The sequence below is a fragment of the Mesoplodon bidens genome (assembly GCF_964165515.1).
Source record: "Mesoplodon bidens genome assembly, chromosome: 2".
Lineage (NCBI taxonomy): Eukaryota > Metazoa > Chordata > Mammalia > Artiodactyla > Ziphiidae > Mesoplodon > Mesoplodon bidens.
Window position 1 is genome coordinate 185823548 of NC_138177.1, and position 27981 is coordinate 185851528.

The 27981-nt window shown below is 66.5% G+C and overlaps 1 protein-coding gene across 1 annotated transcript; it reads right to left on the reverse strand.

Annotated features, from left to right (window-relative positions):
- Positions 1–1432: 1432 nt before the first annotated feature.
- PLCH2 (phospholipase C eta 2) lies at positions 1433–27115 on the reverse strand (the record flags this gene model as incomplete). The annotated part of the gene is given in 24 exon segments (XM_081215979.1): positions 1433–1524; positions 1527–2345; positions 2348–2692; positions 4182–4479; positions 6616–6695; positions 7110–7256; positions 7606–7690; positions 7765–7889; positions 8574–8681; positions 9066–9248; positions 9335–9432; positions 9803–9885; positions 10229–10315; positions 12717–12875; positions 13886–13993; positions 14387–14558; positions 16190–16310; positions 16591–16794; positions 16948–17041; positions 18545–18715; positions 22092–22284; positions 22399–22705; positions 24481–24627; positions 26992–27115. Coding segments are annotated over 24 exon segments (4350 nt in total).
- Positions 27116–27981: the final 866 nt, after the last annotated feature.

A 27981-nucleotide genomic window follows, 5' to 3' on the forward strand; every position in this document is an offset into this window, starting at 1 on the left:
GCCTCCCAGCAGCTGAGGGCAGCCCCTGGGAGGTAACGGAACAAGAAGCAGTGCCCACATGGGGCTGGAGAAGGGCTGACCGCCCTCCCCCATATCTTGTGAGCCCTGGCAGATTGCCCCAGGCTGTGTCCCTCCCTGCCCCCCATCTCCCCTTCACTGCCCCCAAGATTCTAGGAGCCCAGACGCCCTGCCTTGGGGACCCCTCCCTTCCGGGGTTGGGCCACAGCTCCCCCAGGCTGAGCTCTCCCAACCAGAGGAAGGAGGAGGGCCTTCCCGGTTCCGAGGGGCCTGACAGGTCCTGGGAGGAAAGTGGCACCGGCACAACTGCCCATCCCCCAGGCCTTTGCTGAGTTTGGGCAAGCGGCCGGCGTGGGTCCCTGGGGCCTACAAGGGACACAGCAAGAGACAGCCCCCCACAGAGCGCCTGGCGCCCACCAACACCCAGCCTTTCAGACGCCTTGCCCGGCACCCACCGTCCCCAGGGCCTCCGACCCTGGACCATAGGGCTGATCCTGGTGCGGGGCCCGAGGCCTCCCCGAACTGAGCCGTGGGTGGGCTGCCCCCAGCCCCTGCCTGTTGTACCGAGAGAGTCCACCCTTGGGGTGGCCTCTGACACCTCAGCTGGCTTCTGTGCAGGCCAGGTGCTCGGGTGGGGAGAGCAGTCAGCCCCCCGGCTTCTCGAGGGAGGGAGCGGTCCTGAAACCGTGGGCACAGAGACTTCGGGAGCAGCAGCCCCACAGCTGGGGACCCTCTGGCCTGGAGTCCCTGCCAGGGCCAATGTCTGCCCCCGATAAGTGGGGCTGGGAGAGAGGGAGGGAAAGAACAGGGGTGTGTTCGGGGCTTGTGGCCCTGACCCTGGGCGCGGTCCAGCCAAGCCATCTGCGGGCAGAGGGTGGGGGGCATCTTCTGGGTTCCAGCCCAGTGACACCGGGTACGCGGCCACAGAGGGAGCGGGCCGGCAGCCCACTCGGAGCAAGCGCAAGCGTGTTTATTGGAGTTGTGTTTGGGAGTTTACAAGAGTCTACAACATCCCGTACAGAGCAGAGTGTGTGCAGAACAAGCCAGCAGTCAGGGCGGGGATGGCCACGCTCCAGGTCACTCTGGGCGCCTCGCATGGCAGGGCCCAGCAGACGCGCACCCGCACACGCCCCGCAGCTGAAACCAGGGCAAAGTGGAAAAGGACACGGCACCATTTTCTTACTGTAGAAGCTTTGCCTCTAAAAATTTAAATCTCTCTCTATGTGTATGTGGATCTTAAAAGGTCGTGAAAACTCTGCCCTGCCCCAGGGCGGGCTCCTTCCTCCCAGAAAGAGGGGCAGGGCGGAGGGAGGGGCACAGCCACACCGGACAGGCGGGCAGCCTCGGGGGGCGGCAGTTCCGCATCCTGAGCAAACGCGGGCCCCACCCAGCCCTGGGCTGCAGGGAGGGCGGCTCAGAGCCTCAGCAGGAGGCCAGTGGCGGCAGCACCTGACAGCTGGTTGGTAGCGCCCTTGGCGGGGGCCAGCGCATCCCCACAGCCCTCTTGCCCACGCAGCAGGCGCCCTCAGGGGTACCCCGCTCCCCCTCTGGGGGGCCCCTCGGGCACTGCAGCCGCTGCTGCCGCTCCTGGGCCCGGCGGGCCCGGCTGGCGAAGGCGCGCACACGGCTCTGGCTGCGGGAGGAGGAGCGCCGCAGGAAGCCCGGGCCCCCCGCTGCCCGCTCCCCAGCCGGGCCCCCGCTGGTGGGCAACGTGATGCCCCCAGCCTTCTGGAACCCCGTGAGGCTGCGCAGCTGCTCCGTCAGGGCGTCCGGCCGCGCCCCCCGCCCTGCCGGCCTCTCCCCAGCGAGGCCCAGGCCGCGGCCCGGGCTCTCCACGCGGGGGGCAAAGCCGTCCGCGGTCAGGTCCCCGAGGCTCTTGGACTTGGCAGCCACAGTGCAGTCCGGGAGGCCCACCAGGGAGTGGCGGGCCCAGGGTGGCCATGGGGCCAGGGGGCGGGGCTGCAGCTCGTCAGGCCCCACAGGCAGCTGGCCAGCAGCCTGCAGGTTGGAGTTGGATTTGCTCTTGGTCACAGCGGGCAGGTCCAGGCAGGCGGCCGAGGCCGAGCAGGGCCACAGGGGCAGGTGTCCCGCTGGGGCCCCTGGGAGGCTCTCAAGTCCCAAGCCCAGGCCCAGCAGGGAGAGGGCGATGACCGTGTCACCAGACAACAGGCTGGAGGACGAGGACACGCTGCCACAGTGGCTGCCTGGCTCCAGCTGCTGCCATAGCTGGTCACTGCCAGTGGCATCCAAGGACACGACGGGGCGGGGCCCGGCCAGGGGCCACCATCCTCCCAGGGACTCCGAGGGGACCTGCCCCTCACTCTTGGCCTTCTGGGCACATGGCCCAGAGCCCGGGGGTGGCCCCTGCTGTCCGTCTGGCTACCGGGGGCCCCCTGGCAGGCCCCAGCAGGGCCCCCGCCGTGGCACGCCCACTGCCTGCTTTCGGGGGCTGGCTCCGTGTTCCCTTGGCTCCCGGTCCTGAGCTGGAGGGGCCCGGAAGCTCCCAGAGCCGCCCTTGGGGGGCTTGCCGAGCTGGTGCTGGGCCCTGAGGAGCACTGGGGCCCTCCAGGGGCGTGGCTGGGGGAGACGGCAGCTGGCAGTGGGGGGCCAGGACCCCGGGCTGGCTCCTCGGCAATGGTTTCCAGGCTGCACAGGGAGGAGAAGGGGTGGGCATCTGCGGGGAGAGGGGGAGGCACGTGTCAGGGGCGCCCGCAGGGCTCCAGGCCCCTCCACGTGCTCACAGCTGCCCCCACCCTGCCCTCCGGCTCTGCTGCTGCTGGGGGAAGAGATGGGCCTGGGCGCACAGGCAGGGTCCTCCCGGGACCGGCGCAGCTCAGGGCCCACGCGTGGCCGGGCCCCGTTACCTGGCACTCGGCCGCTCTCAATCCCTGACTAGGAAGGCAGCATGGGGACAGAAAGGAGAAGAGGGTGGTCAGCGCCGGGGTGGGGCTGGCCGTGGACAGACGGACGCAAGGCTGGGTGGGTACAGAGGGGGAGCGGGAGGATGGCCCAGCTTCCAGCACGCCCTCCCCAGGCTGGGACTGCTCCCTGTGACCAGGGGCCACAGGCAGTTCTGTCACGACCAGCCCTGGGGCCGGGGTGGGGGGTGTCCAGAGCAGAGCTTCTCACACGTGCGTCCCCAAGGCCAAGGGCCACGGTCGATCTGCTCCCCTCACACTTTGCAAACAGAGGCCTCTATGTCGGGACTCTGAGCCCCAGCCAGGAACCCAGGCCAGACTCCCCAGAGGACTGCGGTGCCGGCCAGGGACCAGGGGGAGGCAGGAGGAGGGCCTGGAAGCTGCCCCCGGGCCCTGGTGGTCAGGCCAGGGAGGGAGGCTCGGCCCGGGCACTGGGGCTGGTCTCCAGAGGCCACCCTTTGGGCTGCAGGCCTCGGCAAGCAGACCCGGCTCGGACTCCCCAGTCCCCAGCCCGGGGTGAGGACGCCTGCAGCCAGAGCTGCAATCACTTTCCCAGCCCCTGGGGGGCATCGGGGGCCTGCAGGGCAAATCATGGTCAGACGGGGGTCTGGGGGCTGAGGGGGCCATGGGACCAGCCAGTGGAGCAAGGAAACGAAGGCACAGTGAACACACGGAGGCCACGGTTCTGGACACGGAAGCACAGTGGGGACGCCAGCCAGGCCATGCGGGGGCAGCGTGGGAGCCACCACGGGGACACTGCAGAGGAGTGTCTGGGCTTACCGGTGGAGAGCACGGGGGACTTACTCCTAATCTCCTCCAGCTTTTGAACGAACAGGGCGTTCATCTCCCTCTGCAGGGCCCCTGCCTGCCTGCGGGCGCCCTCAGGCCAGCGGGGGGTCCCCTCGGGGCTGCCTGGGCTGCTGGAGTCCGAGGACACGAAGCCGCGGCCGCCCGGCCCCGGCTGCCGGGACCCAGGGCCCTTGGGGGCCCCTCTGCTTCTTCCCGGGGCTGTGGGGGGGGCCCCCAGCGAGCCTGCCCAGGCGCGGGGCTGCTGGCTGATGGCCGCGTGCCTGCCCTCGGGCCCCGGGCTGGGCAGCTGCCCCCTCCGCAGGCCCTCAGCGTCCTCACCGGTGCAAGAGCCCACCACGCACTTCATGCAGGTGGTGGCCATCCTGGCAGGCCCAGGGCCCTCGGGGGCCTGCGGGGGCCGCACCTGCACCGGGCTCCTCTCCACCGGTGCCTTACCTCGAGGGCTGCGGCTGCCCGGCTCCTCCAGGGCCGGGGCCTCGGGAGTGGGTCCGGGGCTGGAGGGTGCTGCGTCGCTGGCCTCCCCCTCAGAGCCCACGTCCTGCGGGCCCAGGACCAGCTCTGGGAAGGCCTTGCGGCCTGGCTTCTGACTCTTGGTTGGGGCACTGGCCGTGCGCCGCAGGAGCCGCTGGCTAACAGAGGGCCGGGTCGGGGGCCGCCCAGCAGCATGACTGTCCAGGGATCCGGGCTTTGGGCCTCGGAGGAACAGGCCTTTTAGGCCCAGAGCCTGCTTGACCTGCAAGAGAAGGAGGTACATAGCCGACAGCTGGGCACCAGGGGCCGGAGACTGCCCAGCCCCATCCAGCCGTGCTCCGGAGGCCGTGGCCCAGGAGAGCCTGCTGCGGCCCGACGGGCCGGCTCGCTTGGGGCACCACTCAGGGCTGTGTGTAAGGAGGACAGTCTCCAGGGAGGCTCTACCAGGGGCGGAGGAGGCTGTGGCCTCAGCACAGCATGGACGGCGCCTGCCTGCACCAGGGTGGAGGGAGTGGGCGCTGGCGGACGGTCTGTGGCTCTCAGGGCAGGTGGCCAGGGAGTGCTGGAGCGGGGAGGCCTCCCCAGGGTCTCCCAAGCAGAGACCTGGACCCCAGCCCTGTGCCCACTGCTCTCTTCACCCCTCCAGCCCCTGGGGCCCCAGCTCTGGCAGGGCAGGCTGGCATGGGGCCCCCAGGGTGGCCCTGGTGTGGAGAACAAGACAGGGTGTGAACCAGACGGAGCAGCACCGCTCCCACCCGCCCCCAGGCACCGTGGCCGAGGAAGCAAGCACAGCCAGGTGCAGCCCCGCGGTCGGCTCACCCATACTCCTGCCCGGCCCTCTCCCCTGGAGGTGCTGCCTCTTCCGGGAAGCCTTTCCAGATGCCTGCCAGGCAGTCCTTCCCAGACGGCCGGGCCCGGGAGGCCCCTACAAGGCCTCTCCCCGCAGCCTCCCGGCCTGAGGAAGGAAGCCAGTGTCCCCAGGACCGGCTGGCACGTGCCTGGGTCAACCCCGGAGAGGCCGGCAGGGTCCTCACATGCAGAGACCCTGGAGACAGCCACGGCCCCCGCGACACGGGGGCACATCTGGGCAGAGGCGTTAGTGGCCAGCACTTGAATCAGCTGTCTGATTCAAGATCCCAAATCCAGAGCAATTTGGTCAAAGTTGGCTAGAAAGTCATTTAGAAGAAGGTCCAGAATTCAAGCTCGGAGCTCCTGGTCCCTGGGATCTACCCTGCCCCCACCCACCCACCCTCTCCCTCCAGCACTGGGCATCGAAGCACAGACAGATCAGAGGGGCACACAGGCAGGCAGAGCACAGAGGGAAGGGTGGGGAGACGGAGGGGGCGCGGGTGCTGGGAGGGCCGGCGGCTAGAGGACCGGACACAGGGGGGCAGGGCAGGGTGGGGGGGTGGGGGAGGTGCAGGAGTCGGAGAGGCCAAGGGCAGGAGGAGATGGGCCAGACCTCGGGGCGGACACACAGGAGGCCCGGCTGAAGTCCTGGACCTGCCTCGTAAATGCTGCTCTGTGCCTGAGGATGGCCCAGGGGACCCGGAACCACGTCCCGACCCATGTCACATGAGCTGAGAGTCTCCAAAATGCTACCAGGAATTCACGGAGGCTAATGGGGTGGCCTGAGCATGCAGGTGGGGGGCGGGCAGGCCACGCCGCCCCCGCGCTGGGGTACCTTTGAGCTCCTAACAGGGCCGTGCTTCTAAAAGTAGACTTTGGACATACAGAAGCCCACTGCAAGACCAAAGAGACAGAGTGGGGCTGTGAGACACCAAAAGCGGGCGTGGAGCGCGGAGACGGAGACACAGGACCGACAGGGCAACCACGGACGCACAATGGAGCTGGGAGGCCTGCGGGGCCTCCATCGGCCGCACCCAGGGCCGAGGAACACGGTAGGAGAGAGACGGTTAGTGCCGGAAGCCACGTGGACCCGCGTGTGTGCCTGACAGACCACCGCGTGCAGCCTTGCTAGGCCCCAGACTTAGAACGAGGGACCCCTGGGCTCTGCAGACTGGGGAAGTCAGAGTGAGACCCCGTGTGGGGCAAATGTACTGGGAGCAGGTGAGGGACGGGGCAAAGCCAGGCAGACGCCTTCAAGGAGGGACAGAGAACCAGGGGACCCCGGGCAGTAGAAGGGGAGGCTCAGGAGAGATGGGAGGGGCCGGGGCTGCCCAGGAAGGGCCATGGCTTCCATATGCTGGTGGCCACACTGGCCCCGGGACACAGAGGCACGCCCGGGGGCCCCGGCCACTCATTTCGTGGATGGAGACACAGGCCCATCAAGGTAACCACTAGGCCTCATGGCCCCAGGGACACGGATGCGGTGGGGGGTGGGGGGGGGCTGGGGCACCCCCTCCCAACAGCAAGTGACCTTGCAGGTGGCACTCACCTTACCACTGATGTCACTGATGGCCACGTGGACAAAGATGGAGGCCTCTTCCATCCCCTCCAGGTACACGTGCCGATAGCCTGAAACAGCCGGGGTCGTGCTCACCACGGGTCCTACCCACCCACGTCCCCCCCACTCTACTTAAAGGTCCCAAAGCCCTGAATACAACCTGTGAGCCCGGTCCTGGGGAGCCTACCTCCTCCAGGAAGCCTGCCAGGATTGCTGTCTCCTGCAGAGCAACCATCTTCTGGGGGCTAAGGGGCTCCGCAGCTGGTGCTCCCCTCCCCCACCCTGACCACACAGGGCCGTGGCCTTGAACCCTCCTCCTCAGCTCCCTCGGTATCCCCAGGCCCACCCGTGGTAGGAGGCAACGCGCAGGAGGAAGCTGAGCCCCACCCTGTCCTGGCGTCCTCTGCTGGCCTGCGGGGGACGCGCTACGGGGGGCACTGGCCCAGGGCTCTGCCCTCCCCGACCCCCACTGGCCCCCTGCCCACCTGGCATCATGCTGCTGAAGGCCAGCGTCCTTTGGCCTATGAAGTCACGCCCAATGGGGTCATGGTCCCAGACGAGGAAGCGCACCAGCGCTATCTCAGGCATGTGCACCGTGAACACCAGGGTCTCCTCCCACATGGGGTTGAATCCTGGAGGCCACCAGGAGGAGGTGTCTGTCACCTTTGCCCCTCCCCCACCTCTCAGACAGGCCGGTCCCCGTCCGCACCACAGTTCCAGCCTGGAGGCCACGTGGGCCCACGCCCTCTCCCAGCACCTCCTCCTGGGCTGGCCACCAGCTGAGAGAAGCAACACGGGAAGGCCAGGTGGCTGTCACTGGGCGTCCAGCCGAGGGGGCATCCTGGACAGTTATGTGGGTCACAGGCGGTGGCCCTCACCCTTCCCTTCCCGGTCAGACTGGTGTCACCAGCACAGGAGCTGTGACGGGGCCTCGGGGCACAGGCTGGCCTCCGGGCGCCCCCGGCCCTCCCGCGTCCTCACCGTTGTCGTCCACGACGCGCGTCTGCTCCTTGCTGCAGTCCACGGGGAGCCCGACGACCTCCACCTCCACGAAGGGGTCGATGATCTGGCACACAGCGCAGGGTGGCACCCCCGGGCCACGCCCCGGCCCTCCCCGGCCCCCCAGGCCCTGCCTCCTACCTCCCCTCGGTCCCCCAGCATGGAGTCCCGCGGCTTGGGGAGCTGCTGTCCGCTGATGATCCGAAGCACCAGCTGCTTCTTGAGCTGACCGGGCAAAGGGTCCTCGGAGTTGGGGTTGAAGACGCCTGAGGGGGGCCAGGGTGAGGCTGAGCGGGCAGGGCAAACCCACCCCCGGCTCCCGGGGCAGCCCCAGTGCATCCACGCCCACCTCCACCCCATCCACTGGATGGGAGCCCCGGGTGCGGGAGGGGAGGGGAGGCAGGCTCCCAGGGCAGGGGTGGGCGCCGGGGGCCGTAGGCCGGTCACCTCTGTGGCCTCCCCATGATGTGGGCCCAGCTCACTCCTCCCACAGGTGGACCACGGGGGCTCAGCGCGAGGCCACACTGCCTCTGGGTGGGGGTCCGGGTGCCCGGGGACAGGGTCCAGGGTGGGGGGCCTGGGGCTGCGCACGTCGATAACTCAAAGAGGCCACTGCAGATAAACGCTGCACAGCACAAGCCAAGAGGCACGTGGGAGGACGGGTTAGGATTAAGATGGGAAGAAACCCACAAGTCGTTTTCAGCACATCGGGGAGAAAACTGAGGTGACCAAGAAGGGAGGAAGTGCCAGGCAGACCTCACCCAAGGGCGCCTCGCCCGGGGACCCTCGCACTGGGGCAGGGTGGGGAGGGGCCGCAGATGCCCGGCAGGGTGGCGGCGCTTCCCTGTGCCCCAGCCTGACCCGACAGGTGGCCTCGCTGTGGCCGCCCCCTGCCACCTCCGTGCAGCAGCCCCCACCCCCGTGTCCCCGTCCTGAGCCCGCAGCCTCACCCTGGCACATGCACGGGGGCTTGAGCACGTAGCCGCAGCTGCCGTTGGCGCTGAACTTGGCCCGGTTCAGCTGGAGCATCCGCCCCTCCGACTGGTAGTTCAGGGCGACTGTGGGGAAGGACGTGAAGTGGCCGGCTCAACGCCCAGCCCATGTGTCCCGCCCCGCCGCTGCCCGTGAGCCCACGTCCACTATGCGAGCAGGGGCCCTGGGGCTCACATCGGGCACGACCAGGGCCATGCGTCCCGGCAGGACTTCCCGCAGAGCCGGCACAGCGGCCCCGCGCACCTGAGGAGCCTGGACGCACCTGTGTCTTTCCCGCCTTGCCCTGGGGTCCTAAGGCCCCCGCCCCAGCGGCCCCCGCCCCGGCGCCATCCTGGTGACGTTGGCTGGATGCCGCGAAGGTTCTCCAGAGCCAAGGGCAAGCAGAGCGGCCGCGGAGAACCCAGCTGCACCCCCTCACCAGCCCGGCCGCCCCAGGCCCCGGCACCCACCCATCTGGCAGCCGGTGTTCCAGAAGGGCTGTGGGTTGTAGTTGCTGGAGTCCACTCGGTAGGAGGAGGGATAGACGCGAGAGAGCTGGTGCTGGTTGAAGCGCAGGTACTGGGCAGGCTTCTGCTGCAGGATCTGCTGGGCCTTGGTCTCGCTGAAGGAAGACACCTGCCAGCTGGACGCCACTGCCGGGTGAGACGGGCGGCGTCAGGGCACCGGGTCAGCAACCCCCCCGGGGCCCTGATGCTCCCCCCACCCAGGGGCCCCTCACCCTCCATCTCCACGTCGTGGATGCCCACGGACTTGGTGTATTTGACCAGGTCTGAGAGGGCCCGGGACAGCTTCATGGTCTTCTTCTGCCGGGCGGCCCTGCGGGAGGGGTGGGGTCAGGACCTGGGTCGCACGCCTCCCTGTTCAGGCTCCGGGGAGCGTCCATCAGGCGTCCACTATGCCCCTGTGTTCCAGGCGTCGGGACATGCGGTGGACGTGCTGAGAGGTGACACTGGGGGAGGGGGCAGGTGGCCGACCGCGACAGCTGCTACAGAAACGAGCACAGGGACCCGCGCTCTCCAGTCTGGCCCTGCACCCCGGGGTCCCTGCCCTGGGCCCCCACGGCCGCTCCCCACCGTGCGGGTCCCTGAGCCTGCGCATCTGACGCCTACTGTTGCCAGGACAACGGTCTCAGCACTTCCTGCCGCGGTGCCTCTTCAAGGGCCCGGCATGGAGGCAGGGCACTGACCCTCGGCTCTGGCTGCCTTGGGAGTCCAGGTCCTCATCCCCCTCCTCCACGCTGGCTGCCTTCTTCAGCTTGCTGCTCTTTTTCTGTGCAGAGCCAGGGCACAGTCAGGACTGGTGGAGCCCCAGGCTCAGGCGGGCCGTCTGCAGAGGCCAGGAGGCTGCGAGGGAAGGGCCTGCAGCCCCGGGGTCCTGGCGCCCCCCTCCTCTGCAGTGCCCTGCTTGGCCCAGGCCCTGGGTGACCTGCACTCTGGGTATCGACCAGTGTGGACCAGGGGAGGGCCATCGAGGCCCCTGCTCCATCCGGCCCCGACCAGGGCTCCAGGAATCCCAGAGGCCCTCGGTCCTGGAGGAGACCCCCCAACTCTGGCTGGCGCAGGGACAGCTGGGGCACATGGGGGCAGGGAGCCCACCCGGGAGCCCGGCAGACCTTGCGCTTGGAGAAGCTGCCCACGAGGAGCCGGCTGTTCTGTCTGCTGGTACCGGCCTCCTCCCCAGACTCCACGTCCTCCTCGGCCTGGGAGGAGAGACAGACAACGGGGGTGGGGTGAGCCCAGCCTCAGACCCCACCGTGGGTTGGGATGGGCAGCTCCTCCCAGAGGCCCTGGGCCGCCTTCCTGGAAGAGAGGGAGCTGGGAGGGGCGTGGAGGAAGGGGGGAGCCGGGCCCCAGGCTGGCCACTGATCCAGCCCCCGGGGTGCCGGGAGCAGAGGCCTGAGAACAGTGCCCACTCGCGCGCCCGTATCGGCTCCCCACGATGTGCCATTCGAAACTCATCAAGTGCCTAGTCCTGATTTTTTCCCATGGATGGTGATGGCCTAATAAATGCCTCTTGTGTGTCTGGAACATTCCTTGGCGAGCCCGCTTAGGTAATCCTCATACGGGGATCCCGCAGCTCAGGAGTCCCCGCCTGCTTCTTGCAGCGGCAAAGCTATTACCTACTTAGACAGTCCCCTGGGCCGTGGCCATTTACCGTTACCGATTGCACACGGGGCTACGGTGAGCCTCCTGAGGCTACAGGACCAGCTTCTTCGCTGCTGTTACAGAACATGAGCATTGGCGGCTCCCCTCCTGCCCCCACCCAAGGGACCCCCGGTCCTGGCGGCACCCTGGCCTGTCCCTCCCCCTCTGGGGCCGAGGCACAAAGCTCTCATCCATCCTGAAGCTCAGTCACACCTCTGGAGCAGCTGGGAGTCTGTGCCAGCGTCCCCGAGGTCCCTCATCACAGCCGTCACCTGCCGCCCCCAGCCCCTTCCACAGATGCCCCCCCCGCCCCCGAACTCTCCCAACATTGCTCAGGACGTGCCCACCAGGGCGGGAGCTGGCTTCGCAGCCGAGGTTCCCTGTCAAGGAGGGGCTTCAGCCAGGGGCACACACATCTGCACATATCTGCACACGCACCCTGCGTGCACCCACGCGAGCTTGTACACACCCCGCTGTGGGCGCCCCTGCGCACACACGCCTCCCTCGGCCACGCCCCTGCCTGGCTCGCTGGCCTCACCCAGAAAATGAGCAGAGCCCCTCAGGTCTGGGTTCCAGTCGCCTAGCAGGGAGTCTGGAGCTCAAGCGGGAGATGTGAGGCCCCCCAGGCCCGGCCAAGGAGGGCAGAGGGGTCGGGACGGCCACGGGGCCATCCCCCACCCCCTCCTCCGCCCCCTGGGGAGTGCTGTCTCCCACCCGCTGGCTGGCTGCCCCGAGGGGCGCTGGTCCAGAGCCCAAGGCACAGCAACGTAGGCGCTCAGAAAACCCGCGAGCTGGCAGAGGCACGGGAAGCCGTGTTCACGGCGTGTCAGGAGCCGGCAGGGGTGACACACCTCCTGGCTCTTTACACCCCGCGGTCACCCAGCACACGAGCACCCCTGAATCTGGGCACAAGCGCGGAGAGGCGCCTGCGGGCCCAGATCCTGGAGAAGTGCTGTGGCCACAGCCAGAATCTGCGCACCCGCTCCCACCGTGCGCACCCCAAGTTCAGCAGGGGAGGCAGCGCCCGCCTGCCGTCCTCAGGGGGTGTGGGCAGCCCCGCCCACCAGGACACAGCGCCTGATGGGCCTCGCGCTCGCAAAATGGGGTCTGCGGGGCTAACCGGCACCCTCCTGGCCCCAAGGCCAGCTGCCCTGCCCACCACAGCCCCCGCAGGGCGCCGGCTTTCAGGCCACTCAGCTGATGTGGCCATCTCCAGTGTTTGCCGGCCCCTCCAGACAGCACCACAACTGCTCAGCAGCACTGGCCCGGCCCCCATATACTTCACGTCCGCCTTGACGGCCCCCACACTGTTCTCCCACAGAGGAACTTCCCAGAGCTCAGCGGCCCTTCCCTATGCGGCTGGAGGGCCTCCAGGCCAGGGACTGCACAGCTGCCCAGGACTCACTCGGCTCTGAGAGCCTGGAGCCCCTCCCTATCACCACCAGACCCCCCAGGCCACGCCCAGGTCCTCTTCTGCAAGGAGCTGCAGGTGCCCTGGGGGCTGCCAGCCCGCTCCTGCCCACAGGCAGGGAGGGTGTGGGCTAGAGGACCTGTCGCAGGCCTCCAGGGGACAGGCTGTTAGCCACACAAACAGGGCAGCCCCTCCCTGGCCATCTGCCTGTGACAGGGTGACAGCTGAGGGTCCCTCATGATGAGAATTGGAACAGCCAAGTGTGAGCTCCTGGAGGACCTGGGGTGGAGAGGTACACCAGGGGCAGTGTGTGTGTATGCATGCAGGTATGTGTGTGTGCGTGTGTGCAGGTGTGTGTGTATGTGGGCATGTATGTGTGTGTGCCGATGTGTGTGCAGGTGTGTGTGTGCAGGTGTGTGCGTGTGTGCAGGTTTGGGGGGGCAGGTGTGTGTGCGTGCAGGTGTGTGCGTGCAGCTATGCAGAAACCTCACGCTCTGGTCCCTCCCCCAGCTGCAGGCCGACCCTGCCGGCCTCGGGGCTCTGACCTTTGTGGCCTCTGCTTTGTGCCCGCGTCTGCCAGGCGGGGGCAGCGTGGCCGCGGTGACGTCACTGGGGTCCTCACGGTCCCGAATCTTTGACTCCTTCATTAGGGAATCCAGTTTCCTCTTGGCAATGTTTTCCACACGCTTCAGGTTGGTGGAGGCCTGCAAGAGGCGGACGGCCAGCCCGTTGGCCTCGGTCCCTAGCTTGCAGGCAGCAGCGGGGACAGCGTCCAGTCTCAGGCAGGGCCAGCACCACTTCACGCTCGCCCCATGTGAGCTCCAGCTCACGCCTGGAGCTGGCCCCAGGCTCGTTCCTACATCACGTTGCTGTGCGTCCCGGCATGTGATTTGTCCCGGGGCCTCAAACAGGGCCGAGCAGGCCCTGAGCCCAGGCCCATCTGATTCTAACACCTGTCTCCTTCAGATGCTGCCCGCGGGACCAAGTGGACCTCTCACCGGGCACCCAGCGGCCCCTCTGGGCTCTGAGAGCCGCTCAGCAGCTCAGGATCTGGGAACCCACCACCAGCCACCGTGCGCCTCAAGGAGATGGACGGGGTGGGGACAGCCCCCAGTGTGGCCCTGACCAACTTGGACCCTCCAGACAGGGCCTGGGCCTTGGGCATCTGGGCACCCCCATGCCCAGGCTGGAGTGGGTGCAAGGTGGCCACCACAGACAGAGGGTTTACTATCACCCCTGGCCAGGCAGGGAAACATGCAAACCCACCGGAGCGGGAGGAATCCACTGCCTCAGGGCTTTCTAAAACAATTAGCCAGCTGCACAATTATTTTCCCATCCGATGGCCCCTCAGGGAGAAATAATACCTTGGCGGTACCCAGAAGAGGGAAGACGCTAATTAGAGAGTCCCGCCTCCCATCCCCGCCTACCCCTTGGCTGCTCAAAGCCCTTGTGGACTCCTCAGCCTCGCAGCATTGCCCCTGGTCCCAGCGACTCTCTGAGAATAGGTGACAGCCGCTAGCTGGGAACGCGGGGTTCGTGTCCTGTGTGGAGGGGTGGGCAGGGTGTCCCCCGCTGGCCCAGGCCGAGTGCATGCCCAGCAGCCTGGCAGCTTTGCAAATCACCCTCAGAATCTGCCCCACGCCCCAACAAGGCTTGAGCTGGCTGCTCGGGGCTGCAGCTCCCCCGGCCCCCAACGCCCCCCACCCCCACTCACATCCCCGTTGAGGAGCTTGCAGTCGTCATCAATCTCATCTGCACTGTCCTCATCAGACACCTCGCCCTCCTCAGCATCCTCGCTGATGTCGGCCGGGAGCTTCTTGCCCTGGGGGAGGAGGGGGACCTCGGCAGGGGCCCTGTGGGAAGTGCTGGGGGGCCGGCACCCACAGGAGCAGCAGCAAAGCGTAGGAGCCTTTCCCAAGCTGGCCTGTGGCTCTCAGGCCGGGGGCAGGGCCGGCCCACCCATCCTTGCAGCAGGAGCGTGGGGGGGACATGCCCGGGTGTGCATGCCAAAGGCCCCAAATTGCTTGACCGGCATGGGGAGATGGAGGCCAGGTCAGGGGCAGGGCTTGCCGTGACCCCTCAAATCTATCACAGATGGTGTGGAACCCCAGCCTGTCTGGAGCAGGGCCTTGCCCTTGACCTGACTGCAGGTTAGAGGTCGGAGGTCAGAGGCTCAGCAGGATGCTGGCCCCAGGAGGGGCAGGCAGGGGCTCACCTTCACCAGGATCTTGCCCTTGAGCATCTGTGGAGAGGGTAGCATGGTGGCATCCTCACTGCTTACTGATGACAAGTCCAGCTTGTCCCCGAGGATGTCGGTCAGATACTGGGCCATCTTCTTCTGCTGGACGACACTGCAGTGGTTCTCAATGGACAGGATCACTGGATACCTGTGGCCCCAAGAGGGAAGGTGCAGAATGAGGCCAGGGGAAGGCTAGGTCTCCCGTATGTAGGACTGCAGGTCACCTGCACCACTGAATGAGGAGGAATCTTCACAGGAGCCCAGGATAGACGGGGCTGCCAGCCACTCTGGGAGGGGGCCCACCAATGGCTTTCAAAAGCAAGTGAGTGTGGGGGAAAGGAACTGGGAGACCTTAGGGATGGGTAAAGAAGGCATGTACTTCTCCCAATAAGAAAATAACAAAGGCAATTAGAAACCCCAGGAAAAACAGAAGGAAACGTTCAAGCAAGTCATGGTTTGAAAATGATGTGGGGGACCCCCCTGGTGGTCCAGCGTTAGGGCTCTGCGCTTGCACCGCAGGGAGCCCAGGGTTAGGGTTAGTTCCCCTCTGGTGGGGGAACTAATATCCCACAAGCCACGCAGCACGGCCAAAAAAAAAATGCTGTGGACTACACTGAGGTGCAATGTGGAGCAATGGATAGACTGTGAGAAAGATGATCCCATTCACCGAGATACTGGAGACACTGTCTTGTGCATGGCCCTGGGGCCCAACGTTGGCCCAGTAAGGAAGGAGACATAGCCTGGTACACACCATCTGGGGGGAACATCATTATTACCTACGTGGTGCAGAATGCGGAGTGCAGCGTGGGGATTTTCATGATAAGTTCTTCAGTTGTTTGATTTATTTTTTCAGTCATGTGCACATTTACTTGGATTTTTGCCCAAAGGCAACATAATCCTTTTAGAAAATGTAAATGACCCAGACCTAGAAGTCATAAACTAGAGCAAGAGATGGGTGGGTGAGTCCTGCGATGTGGAGAAGAACGGCCTGGGGCAAAGGTGCTCCTGTCCCCATTTCCCAGTCAGGGGACCGAGGCCTGGGGGAGAACCTTGTGCCCACAAAGATTATGCTGGCATGGGAGGTGCAAGCCCCGTCCTGAGACCCCAGCAGGCCCCTGGCCCCTTGGCGCCTACAGGAGACCCGTGTGTCCCAGCCCCCCTGCCCTGAGACGCCCCCCCACCTGCAATTCCAGAGTCCAGAAGGCCCTGCAGAGGTCCCTCACTCCCACTCCCTTCCAAGACAGAGCCTGTGCCAGGTCTTCCCGGAGGGGCACCTCTGTTCCTAGTTCTTAAATCTGTCTCGCTTCCCCTCCCCCCTCCTTCACTCAGTTAGCTCCTCCCTCTCACCTGTGGGCCTCACTGAGCTGAGACTCCAGGGTAACAGTGTGGGGAGGCAGCCTTCTATCTCCAGAAACCAAACTGGATTTTGTTCAACAGTGTCTACAGCCGTTCTGAGTGACAGCAAGTTGAGTCTGGACACAGAGTAACTTCTTAAGGGCAATTAGTGCCAGAGCCACCACTGTCGAAGGCGTCTGACACCAGGTGTCTGTGGCCCGGGGCCGCCGACACACGCGCCCTGCCTGGCCCAGCTGTTGCTCCTGCATCCACCGCCTTGCCGCTCCTCCGCCCCTCCCCTGCCCCTCATCCTCAACAAGAAACCAGCCGCCAAAACGTTGCACGGCTCCGCAGAAAGGGTGTGCAGGAGGGGCAGGAAGAGGCCCTTGAGCCCCTCCCCACCCCAAACCCCAGGGCCAGCGCCCCCCAGTCCCAGCCACTCACTCGTTCTTGACAAAGGCGTATTTGTTGATGGTTTCAATGACGTCTTTGAAGAGGATCTTGGAGGTCAGGGTGTAGCCATGGTGCACAATGGGCTCCCCGTCAGGCCCATCCCAGCAGTCCACTGTAGGCAGACAGGCCTCAGTGGGTTCCAGGGGCCGGACCACCAATGCCCAGAGACCCACAGTCCGTGGACACTAACCGGAGTCGGTCCTCTTGCTCCGCAGTTAACACCAGGAGAGACCTATACCAGCCCCGGCCAGGCAGAGGGCAGAAACCGTGCCCAGAGGCTCCGGAGGGCTCCTCGGGGCCACCCCGCCCTCCCACAGGAGACGTCAGCCCACGGCCAAGGCCCGGCCCCCGGGGCCAAGGGGCGTGCTGGGTCCCGGAGCCCCAGCACTCACCCTCCACGCAGCGGCAGCCGGCCTGCAGGACCCAGGCGTACATGTCCACCCTCGACTGGGACATGAGCTGGTCGCCCACGAGGTAGGTGTTGTGAGACGAGGTGATGAAGTAGTGGCTCAGCGGCCACGTCATGTCCTGGTGTACACGGTGGTGCTCCGGGTTGAAGATGTCGCCAGCGGGGCTCCGAGTGTAGTTGGTGAAACCTGCTGGGGGAGCAGGGTGGGGACAAGGGGCTCAGCCCCATGTGCCAGCCCCGCCGTGGGCTCGTCTCGGGACCACCCGCCCCCATGCCGCGTGGACCCCTCCGCCCCCCGCTGACCTGGCAGCGCAGCTGGGCCGGCGTGGCGCCCACTCACCGTCAATGCCCATCGCCCCCTTACTCTTGTTCTCCGGGCACGGCTCAAACTGCTCGATGATGTCGCGGCAGCTCTCGAGGGTCACGCCCGTCATCTAGGCCAGAGCCAGGGCTTGAGGCCAGGCTGGCCCATCTCCAGCCCCACCGTGGGCCGCCTCCGTGCACGGGTGCTGACCACGCAAGGCTGAGGCCCTGTTCCCTGCGGCGTGCTCCCCCGATTGCGGGGCTCACTGGCCACCCCCAGTGGCATGAGACTTGGGACTCAGTGACCCGCAGACTACAGAGGGTCCCCTGGGTTTGGAAGAGCTGGCGCTGACTGAGGACCCTTGGCAGGGGAGGCGTCTTTGGCAGCATCAGCCGGGCCACCCGCCACCGCTGCTGCGTTAGGGGTCTCGAGAGCTGTGGACCAGGGTGGGCTGGCAGGGAACAAGGCCTCGTGTGAGAAGGTGCAGGAGGGCCAGGGCCACGTCCCACCTTGGAGGAGCCCAGGGGGCTCACCTGGCCCCTCCTGTCACCTCCCCAAGTCCCTCGTGAGAAAGCTGCCCATGGCAGCCGAGCCCAAGGTGGCCTTGCCCATCGGTGGACCCGTGTGTCAGAGGCCCCACAGTGCAGCCCCCAGGAGGCCCCCGCTCCCAGAGGCAGGCCCACTAGTGGGGCTACCTGGACATCCCCAGGAATGGGGGGATGGGTATGTAGTGGGGGGAGGGGCAAATGGGGTCAGAGCTCGGAGCAGCTGTGGACCCAGGAGGCCCAGAGTCAGGGGCCAGGGCTCAAACCACCCAGCCGGTGGACAGTTTTGGCCCCAGACGGTAGGAAGAGCTCTGGAGAGCTTAGGGCAAAGGTCAGGGGGCAACGGGTCAGGTCTGCCCATCCCAGCCCAGGCCACATTCCCTCCCTCCACCCCTGTTGGAACAGCGGCCCCTCAGCCTCACTCCGGTGCTGCCCACAGTAGCCGCACTCATGTTATCTGTGGTCCGAGGCAGTCCGAGCCCCGCTGTGGGAGCACTGTCCCCTCAGGGGGTGGCCTTCCCCTCCCCAACCCAGGCCCGGGATGAGGGGTCCAGACCCCTGAGCTTCTGGACCCTGAGCTTCAGCTAGGCAGTGCCTGGGGAGCACTCGGCCTCTCAGGAGGCATGGGGCGGCCTGGGGCCGAGGACAGTGGGCAGGCACACCCTGCTGGCACCCAGAGGCACCTGCACGTCTGCTGGACAAATGTTGGAGTGAGTTGGCAATGGGCCCAGAGCCCTGGGGGTGGGAGCCGGCCAGACCCACGTGGCTGGACCAGGCCTGAAGGCTGGGCCAAGGGACCTAGGCCAGGAGATGCTCGACGCTAATGTTGGGGCCGTGGTCAAGCACGGGCTCCCCTCTGGAAGTTCCGGGGGGGCCACGGTCAGGGCTGAGCCACTCTCCTTCCCCACCAGCTTGGCGGCTGGCCCGTGCTAGGAACCGAGGCAGGTCCAGTAAGTGGGCCTCGAATGCCAGACTGGTGCCCACACTTCCCCAAGCTCTCAGCCACACTGTGGATGGGCTCAAATGCCCCGGGAGGCCAAGGTGAGGCCACCGCCACCAGGAGCCCAGCTCCCGCTGGGGACCCTCACCTTCTGCTCCACCTCTAGGAAGCGCTGCAGGTCAGCGGCGTCCAGGTGGTCCTTGTGGTCGCTGTAGGCCAGCATGAGCAGGTAGAGGTCCCGGCGGGTGGACATCATCTTGTAGAAGGCACAGAACTCCTCAAAGCCCAGTGTCCCCTGGTGGTCATCTGTGTCTGCTTCCTGTAACGCAAGGCCTCCAGGTCCCCTCACATCCCACCCTGGGCCTCAACCGCAAGGGTGCCTCCAAGCTCCCCATTCCTCCGTCAACCCTGAGTCGAATCACCCCTCCCCCTTCCAGCATCACTGCCCAGGTCACGGGCTCATGAGTGCTCCCCAAGCCCGGCCCCGGCGTCCTCACTGGGCTCCCCCTCGCCTCTCCCACCAAGAAGCCACCGAGTAACCTGTTAACACAGATCTCACCCCCCTTCCCCTTTCCGAGCCTTCCAAGGTCAACCTGCATCTGAACCCAGCAAAGTCACCCCACCCTGGAGAAATACCCCACCCTGAAGCCAACAACACCCCACCCAGGAGTTAATGCCTATGCTGGGCTGTGATCTGTAATTAAGGTTGGCCATCCATTGATTAGAAAAGCACAGGGCCCCCGGGCATGTAGGAATCCCAGACTCTGGCTGCCACAGCAGAGATGAGAGGATGCTGGTCTCAGCCACCGTCCTCATTTTGCCCAGAAAGCAGCTCACACAATACCCACAGGAACCCCCCAGGCAAACCCACCAGGCTGCTAATGAGACCACAGACTCCCTCATGAATCCACTCACTCAGGGAGCACCTGCTGAGGTGTCAGACCCTGGGGACACCAAGAGCCGAGGCCAGGGACAGACCCAGAGGACAAGGGCACCCAGTGATGGAGGCCAGGCTGCCCCTAGGAAGCCTGAGGTGCTACAAGGTCATGGGGGTCCCTGGAGCTGGGCCAGAAGGGCCATGTGGAAGGTGCTCAAGACCCTGAGTGCCGAGGTTGGGTCCTTAGCCCGGTGAGCAGGGTGGGGGGCGGGGGGCGGGGGGCGGGTGCGGGTGCGACTGCCCGGCAAAAAGAGACACCAGGTTCAGCACCACGGATAGCAGTGCACGCCAGCCTCTCGGGGCGTCTGCATTGTCTTTTCTCCTATGGCCACACGATCTGGGGTGGCTGGAGATGGGAATGAGGCCCCCTCTGAACCAGAAGGATCACCAGCGAGCCAGGTGCAGGCCACAGCCACCCCCATGTCCCCGGCCCTGGAGAGAGTAGGGCTCCTGGGAAGGCTGCCCTGCCTGCCCCGGCCCGGTGGCTTGGCCCCTAGGTGAGCGCCCAGCACAGCCCAAGCATCTCCCTCCAGGACCCGGGTGCCCATGCCGGGTGCTCACACCAAGGCCAGGACAGGGCCAGCTTGGTATGAGGGGCCCAGCCCAGGGCCACGTGCACGGGGCCAGCGGATGCCAGATGAGGACCCCTGTGTCTGTGCCAGGTTTGGGGGCAGCCCTGTGTCTAGAGCTGGTGAGACAGACCCAGGCAGGGCACTCACTGCAGGTCAAAGGGCCCCTTCAGGACAGAGGCCGGCTGGTAGCCCTCCCAGGGGCCGTGGCTGCAGCTGGGCAGAGATGCCCATCTGCTGAGTGTCCACCTGCAGGGTGATCTGGCCTCTCCGCAGGCTCCGGGCTGGGCAGCATGCCGAGGTGGTGGCTGAAAATGCTTTGTGATGACGCGGCCCTCAGGGGCCGGAAAGGTGGCTCTGAGCCCTCGGCCCCAGAAACGCCTCCATGTGGTCACGCAGCCGCTCTCCTCGCCACAAAGGGAAACCGCAGTGGCTGAAAGCACATGCTGGCCGGAGCTGTGCTGCTGGGCCAGGCCTCAGAGCCGCCCAGGGGGCGGCCTGGCCTATGTTCCATGGTTATTTTAGGCTTAATGAAATTATGCTCAAGCCACTCTTTACCCACCATACAGATCTCTCCTTTGATTGGGGCAGTTCCAGGCAATGGAAACAATATTGAGATTTCTCGACCATAAAATTGTTACTAATTATCAGAGCCGCTCTGCCTGGCTGGAGGTCAGCCCTCCCTCCCTGGGCTCCCGAGCGCCCACAGAGGGCCCCGTGCAGATGGGCAGGGAGGTCTGGGTGCGCAGGGGCCACTGTGGACAACGCCCACTTGGGGCTGAGCTGCCCAGGGTCTGGGGCCAGCAGCTTCTGGCCTACAGCCCCCTGCTGGCCTTTCTACAGGGCCCCACCGGCAGGTCCTCCTTGAAGCAGTCTAGACAGCGCCCGGACACCACTAGTCCTGGGGCTGGTCAGAGGGCTTTGTGGGGAGCCCCTTTTGTGCCCAGGGAGTGCGGGAGAGGCCCAGCCTCCTTACAGGAGGGGCAGGGGGCGTGGACTCTCCGGAGCTCCCAGCGGGGGGCATTTTCACCAGGTCTTGGTGGTGGACCTTCAGGCCCCAGAAGCCTGTGCCCACTCGCACCCATTCCGTGGGGGGCATTCGTCTCTCGTCCTGCCTCCGAGGCCAGTCTGAGCCCCTGACACAGCCTCACCGTTCTGGAAGGCACTGCTGAACCCCGAGCTGCCCCTGGAAGCAGGGCAGGCAGGGAACGCTGGGGCTGCTCCGTGGGCCTGAGCTATCTGCCAGCCCCTCACTGCCCAGGCAGGCTCTGTCCCCGCTGGGGCCTTCAGGAGGGGCCCTGTGAGCCCCCCAGTCCTCACCCAGCAGTCCGAGAGCATCCTGCTCACACCACCCCGCCCCCGCCGTTCACGCACGGATCCACGTGCTCTGAGCCGCCAGCTCCCTTCCCTCCAGCCGACCACACCCTCCCGTCCCTCATGAGAGCCCAGAAGGGAGCAGCCGGGGGCCAAGCCTCATGGAGCAGTTGGCTGTGTGTGTGTGTGTGTGTGTGTGTGTGTGTGTGTGTGTGTTTGTGTTGGGGCACAGGGCCTGGGTCAAGCTCACGGAACCCTCTTCCCAGGTGGCAGCAAGACAGTGAGGCCTGAGTGAGGGTGGCGTTTGCTCGCCCGTCCCCACCCGGAACGAGGACCTGCTGACACCGCCTTCCTCCCCCGGCCCAGCAGGGGCTCCACAAAGAGAGAAACTAATTACAGACAATAAAGGCAGCCGCTCAGCTGAGGATGCATTTTCATAACTGCTAACACCGGGGTGGCTGGGGACCACAGGCTGGGCGGTGGGTAACCAGAGCTGCTGCCCAAAAGGCAGGGCCCGTGCGCCCCACTAAGTCTGGGGAATCGTGGGGCAGTGTGGGACGTGGGGTGCAGGACCCGTGGGTGGTTCCCCTAGCTGACCCGGCACCTGCCCACATGCCCGGTCCGCCGGCCTGGGGAGGCCCCGGGAGCTGCTGCAGTGGTGCCGGCACAGCCGCGAACAGGGGACAGCTTGGGGCATCTGACTGACCGCCCCACACAGGTGCAGGACGGCTGCTTCCCTGCCATTTGCTGCAGCTTGGATGGCACCGCCCGGGCCTCCTGCAGCTTGGACAGGGCCGGCCTGCTGCCGGACACACACCTGTCCCCAGGAGCCCTCGCTCGGGGCCCGAGACCCCTGGCGGCCCCGCCGGCCTCACCTTGAACATCTGCTTCACCCTCTGCCGTGGCAGGTTCACGTTCAGCTTGTGCAGCAGCTGCAGGACCTCCCCGATGCTCAGGCTGCCGTCGCCGTTCTTGTCGGCCTCGTCAAATGTCTGCTTCAGCCACTTTGGGGCCAAGTTAGGGGCCAACGGAGGTGCAGCAAGGCCGGCCACGCCTCCCTCCCCTCCCCTCCCCTCCCCTCTCCCCCTCCCCTCCCCTCCCCTCCCCTCCCCGGGCAGGAAGGCGTGGAAGACCCCCACCCAAGTTCCACTTCCCGAAATATGTGAGCCAGCTGGGGCTCACCCGCCCCACACGGTGGACAGTGAGGGGTGGTCCCTGGGGCCCTCCCGCCGTCCACGAGGATATTGGTCCCGGGTGCGCTGGCGGCGGGCCAGGCTGTCTTCGTCGCGGATGCCGGCCATGAGGTAGCGCAGGCCGGTGACCCAGGTGCGTGCCTCGTCGCCGCTGGGCGAGACCAGGTCCAGCGACTCTCGGTGGCTGCCGTAGTAGATGCTGAAGCAGCAGTTGGGGTCAAAGCTGCTGTCGGGGAAGCGCTGGAAGACCTCTGACTGCCGACCCTCGCTCACCTCCTGGATGGAGTCGATGGAGACTGCAGGGGGCGGGGGGCACGGTCACAGCCCTCCCTGGGGCCAGGCATCCTCCAGCCGCAGGCCCCAAGGTGCTCTCAGCAACAGCTGGGGCCCTTTGGGGTTTCCCACCCCGTCTGAGCCTGGGGCCGCCTCGGTAATAAAGTCTGGCACCAGCAGGTGGGGGCCGGGGGGGCAGCGGGGTCCCGCTTGGTGCACGCCAGCTCAGGCACCATCAGGAATTTCATCACTGGCTGCAGCGCCTGCAGCTCCGTGGAGCATCTGTTCAGAGGCTGAGTCACCGCAAGGAGATGAGCTGAGAAAGGCGTTTGTAGTGTCTGTTCCTGTGCCTGAGGCAGGGCCCCCTCTCAGGCAGTCGGGGCACAGGTGGGCAGCATCCCCGCTGGGAGCAGGCACCCTGGGCTCGGCACAGCCAGGGACTCCAGCCCTGCACCCCCTGCCCGGCTCCTGCCCCCGGCGTCAGGCTCGGCACCACCCTGGACGTTACCGTGTCCGGGGCAGTAATGATGGGGCTTTCCCACTCGCGCAGTGAAGGGTGTGCGAGTCCTTCTGTCTTCTGCCCCTACTACCCCCTCCCTGGGAGCTCCTGCTTCCCCAGCTCCCTGTGTGCACGCACATTCGTGGCAGGGGTGGGGGTTCTGGGCCCCCAGATTAGGGGGCACTGACAGTCAGGAGACAGCTGCCCCCACACTGTTCCTCCCTCCTGGGGACCCCTCCACAGCCAGAGCCCCTGGTCTCCCCCCGTCCTAGCCTGCTGGTCTCTGCCCTGTCACTCCCTCCCCAGAGGGGCCTCCACGACCCCTACCCGCCTGCTCCCCTCTGTTTGCCATCCTGTGTTCTTCTCGTCATGATATGAAGTTGTCCTACCATTAGGTGGTGTCACCCACCTCGCACTCAGAAGACCAGCTTCATGGCGGCTCAGTTCCCAAAGGAGGCCCAGTGCTGGGAACAGTGCCTGGCACAGAGCAGGTGCTCCGGATGGAGCACAGGGGCTCCTGCCTGAGCAGCCAGTGGCGGTTCCACCTCCCCGGGGCCCACAGGGCAGTCCCAGCCCCCTCCTCCAAGACACCCTCCCAGGGGGCTCCACAGCATGGCTCTGTCCTGGGCCTCGTGGTAGCAGCAGTGGCCTTAGCAACCACGGGGCGGAGGCCCTGCCCGGCACACCTGCGTCCCTCCAGTCACCAACGCCAGAGGAGGGGCCGTAAAGTCCCCGCTCTCGCCTATAAGGACCCACGTGTCTCTTCCTGACCCTAGGACCCCCAGCCTGGTCCCTGCCCACAGCTCATCACCCGCCACCACCCACCCAGACAGCTCTGCAGCCTCCACACGCCTGTCGGCTGCTCACACCCCAGGCGGCCTGGGCCAGCATGCAGCACCGCACCGGGGTCATGCCCTCAGGGTGCCCAGCAGGGTCTCTCTCTCTGCTCATGAGTGGTCTTATCTCCCCGGCTAGACTGGAGGACTTTTGCCTCTCAGCCCATCTCAGCGTCCGGTGCAGGGCTGGGTGCTGGGGCCACTCAGCCTCCACTGAGTCCCAGAGGGCTCTGCTAGCTGGGCAGCAGGGCCAGGGCCCTCACCCCACTGCGTCCAGGTGTCCCCGAGGATCTCCAAGGCCAGCTGAGCCCATGGGCCAGGCCTGGGGACTTCCAGGGCTCCGGGTCTTGCTGCCCCTTCAGCTGCCCAGTGGCTGCTCTGGGAGGGTCCTCTGCCCCCCTGGGTGCTGGTCTGGGGGCTCTGCCCTGCCTGCCGCTCCCCCACCCAGGGCCACCCCACTCACTCTTGGCCTTCTCATTCTTGCGTGAGGGCCGCCAGCGGATGCAGGAGCGATGCTCATCCAGGAAGTAGAAGCGGACCAGGCCCTTGGAGCTGCCACGGAGCTTCACCATCTGTGTCCCCGCCTGCATGGCGCTCATACATCGCTCCACTGGTGGCCCGCCGACCCGGCACACAGACGGACCAACACAGACAGACAGACACAGACGGGGGTGCCGGTGAGCGCTGCAGCAGCCCCTCTGTGCTCATCGCAGCCTCAGCCCCACCCCACACATGCTCAAGGGGGTGCAGAGACCACCCACCCACCAGGGCACCAAACTCAGACTCCAGGCCTGCCTGCGGCCCCAGGTGCTGGCTCAGGTCACAGATCCAATCTGGAACCCTGATCAAAGGCCAGAGTCCACACAGAGAATAGGACCGATTCTGCACAGCCAGGCTCCTGTTGGCCTCCCCGATGGTCCTGCGGCCCAAGGGCCAGGCGAGGTCCCAGACGGGACCCTGCCCACCCCCCAGCTCTACCCTGCTTCAGCGGCCTCCCACCCACCCCCTTCCACCACCATGACCTGCCCCAAAGGCTACGACACACGAGAGGACACAGGCATGGGTGGCCGAGCCCGCTCTCAGGAGCTGCTATGCAACGAGGTCCCGGGCCAGGCACAGGGTGGACCCAGGTGGGTGGCATGCAGGCAGCCCCCCACGATGCCCAGCCTGGCTCACTGGCCCGGCTGCAGGCACTCCTGAGAGCCTGCATCCCCTTCCCGTGGCATCTTCAGGAAAGCCGCCCTCCTCACACGCGCCACAAGGGTGGCACCACACACATCCACCTGGAGGCCACGGAGGAGGCTCCACGAGACCAAGGCCCCACACCTACCCCCAGGGGGCCCCTCTGCCTCTCCCCTCCCCTCCCCTAGTCCCCTCCCCTCCTCCTCCTCCCCTCCCCCTCCCCTCCCCTGCCCTAGTCCCCTCCCCTCCCCTCCCCTCGTCCCCTTCTCTCCCCTCCCCTCCCCTCCCCTCCCCTTCCCTTTCCCTCCCAATCCCTCCCCTCTCCTCCTCCTCCCTCTCCTCCTCCTCCTCCTCCCCCTCCTCCTCCTCCTCCTCCCCTCCCCTCTCCTCCCCCTCCTCCTCCTCCTCCTCCCCTCCTCCTCCCCTCCCCTCCTCCTCCCCCTCCCCTCCCCTCCCCTCCCCTCCCCTCCCCTCCCCTCCCTCCCCTCATCCCCTCTCCTCCCTCCCCTCCTCCTCCTTCTCCTCCTCCCCTCCCCTCCCTCCCCTCCTCCCCCTCCCCTCCCCTCCTCCTCCTCCTCCTCCCCCTCCTCCTCCTCCCCTCTCCTCCTCCTCCCCCCTCCCCTCTCCTCCTCCTCCTCCTCCCCTCCCCTCCCCCTCCCCTCCCCTCCCCTCCCCTCTCCTCCCTCCCCTCCTCCTCCTCCATCTATTCAGCCTCCCGCCTGCAGCTTGCATGTCTCCCAGGTACCAGGGGAGGCCGTGGCTGGCCAGGCTGGAGAGGCAACAGGCTCCAGAAGTCCCAGGGACAGGTCTGTCCTGGCCCCCCTCCGGCCCTTCACAACTGCCTACAGAAAGCCCGGGACCCAGGAAGTCCCACAAGTAATTACCCCACGAGGTCCCCCCGATGAGGAACCCTCGGGTGGTGTTGTGGAGGCCCGTGGGCAGCGTCAGCCCGAGGGAACAGGCAGTGAGGGCTTCTCAGAGGAAGCCAACCTCTGACCTTGAACTGCAGGCCTTGGGTGGGGGGCGCAGTGGGGAGCCGGGCACAGGGAGGCTGGGCTCCAGGGGAGACATCAGGAGGTAAAGACGCGTTGTGGCTGCCAGGACGCAGGTAGCAGGGGGGAGGGGGGAGGCTGGGGATGGGGACAGGGACGGGCCCCAGAGGCCTAGAACCAGGTTCTGGAAGGTGGTACCTGGACCAGGCCCCATCCACCAGCTGGAACAGAGAGCCGGAGGGGCGGGCGGACCCGAATGGGGCCTTCCGTGGGCCGGCCCCACGAGGACGGACACTGTACCCTCCAGAGTCTCACCGCAGTGACGGGCACCCTGCCGGCCTCTAAGGGCCGACGTGTCTGGCACCAGCATGCTGGCCTCACCACACCTGGGCTGAAGGTGCCACTGCCCCCCAAAGTAACAGGGACCCCCTCAGAGAGTGTCCAGCCGCACATCCACCAGGACCGTGGCCCCAGCCCCTCCTTTACCCCTGACTCCCCCACCCCTTCCTTCCCCACTGCCCGCCTGGGGTTCAGCCTCCAGGCCCTGAGCGGGAGGGGGGGTCAGACAGGTGCACCGGGGGATGCTGCCAGAGCCCCATGATCCCCAGAGGGAGACCCGAGGGGTCAGGAGGCTACAGGTTTGCATGGAGGTGGGGTGGGAGCCCCCAGGCCTTTCACAGCCCCAGGAGCAGCCCCCCGCCCCGCTCCTGAGCCCAGTGACCCTGGGGCTGGGCGGGGCTCTAGCCAGGGAGGAGCAGACCGGCCCCGCCCCAGATGACCAGACCAGGCTGCTCCCTTACCTAGCAGGCCAAGCTGCCACTGCGGGGACACAGCCACGCTGCCGCCGACCCAGAGGAGGGCCTCTGCCAGGCAGGCCACCGTTCCCTTGGTCCGGCTGGGGGTAAATGGCCAGGGGACAGACATGCCCCGATGATGGCCAGGGGTGGGCTCACGGAGGCCAGAGAGGGCCAGCCCCCAGCCCCACCTCAGCGGCAGGTCAGGCGGTGGCAGGCAGCCCGGGGGCTCCACGGGGCCCCCTTCTCTCCTCGGCGTCTTCCTCCCCGTCACTGCCCACCGAGGCCCCCGCAGGGCTGCTCCCAGGCGCCTCTGGCATTGGCCTCTCACCTGCTGTCCCCGATGGCCCCCGAGCCAGCCCACCCACCACAGAGGGGTCCCAGGAGAAGCAACGCCCCAGGCCTGAGGTGGGGAAGCTGCAGGGCCTCTGCCCGCCCCGCCCACCCTCTGACCAATCCCCTGGGCTAATCCAAGCCTGGATCCAGCCCAGCTGGCCAGAGGATTTAGGCCAAGGGAACTCCCAGCCGGGGACCGGGAGGGGACCAGGCAGGTGGCAGTGTCGACCAAGGCCCCAGGCCACCAGCCCCCACGCCCTGGCTGAGTAACGACAGGCAGGAGAGACAGGTGGTCTCCCTGGGGACCTGAAGACCACAGCTGTAAGGCCTGGGGTGATGGTCCTCATGGGACCACCCACTGGGGTGCACTCTCAGGCCCTACCAGGGGGTCTCCCTACCCGCCTCCGCAGGCTGGATGCTCTGCTGCATCCCAGCCTGTGCCCCAGGAGAAGGCCCTGATCTCACCCCACATCTCTTGTACTCCACGGGAACTCCAAGTGGATTCCTGAAGTCCCAGTGGGCCTGGAGGTGGGACGGAAGCAGTAGTATCCTGCCCCCCAGCACCCAGCTCCCCGTGGGATGGCGCCCGAGAGCCAAGCTGGGCGGGCCTGCCTGGCCAGGCCTGTTTGGCCCACGGGGGACCCTGGGCCTACTGGGCCC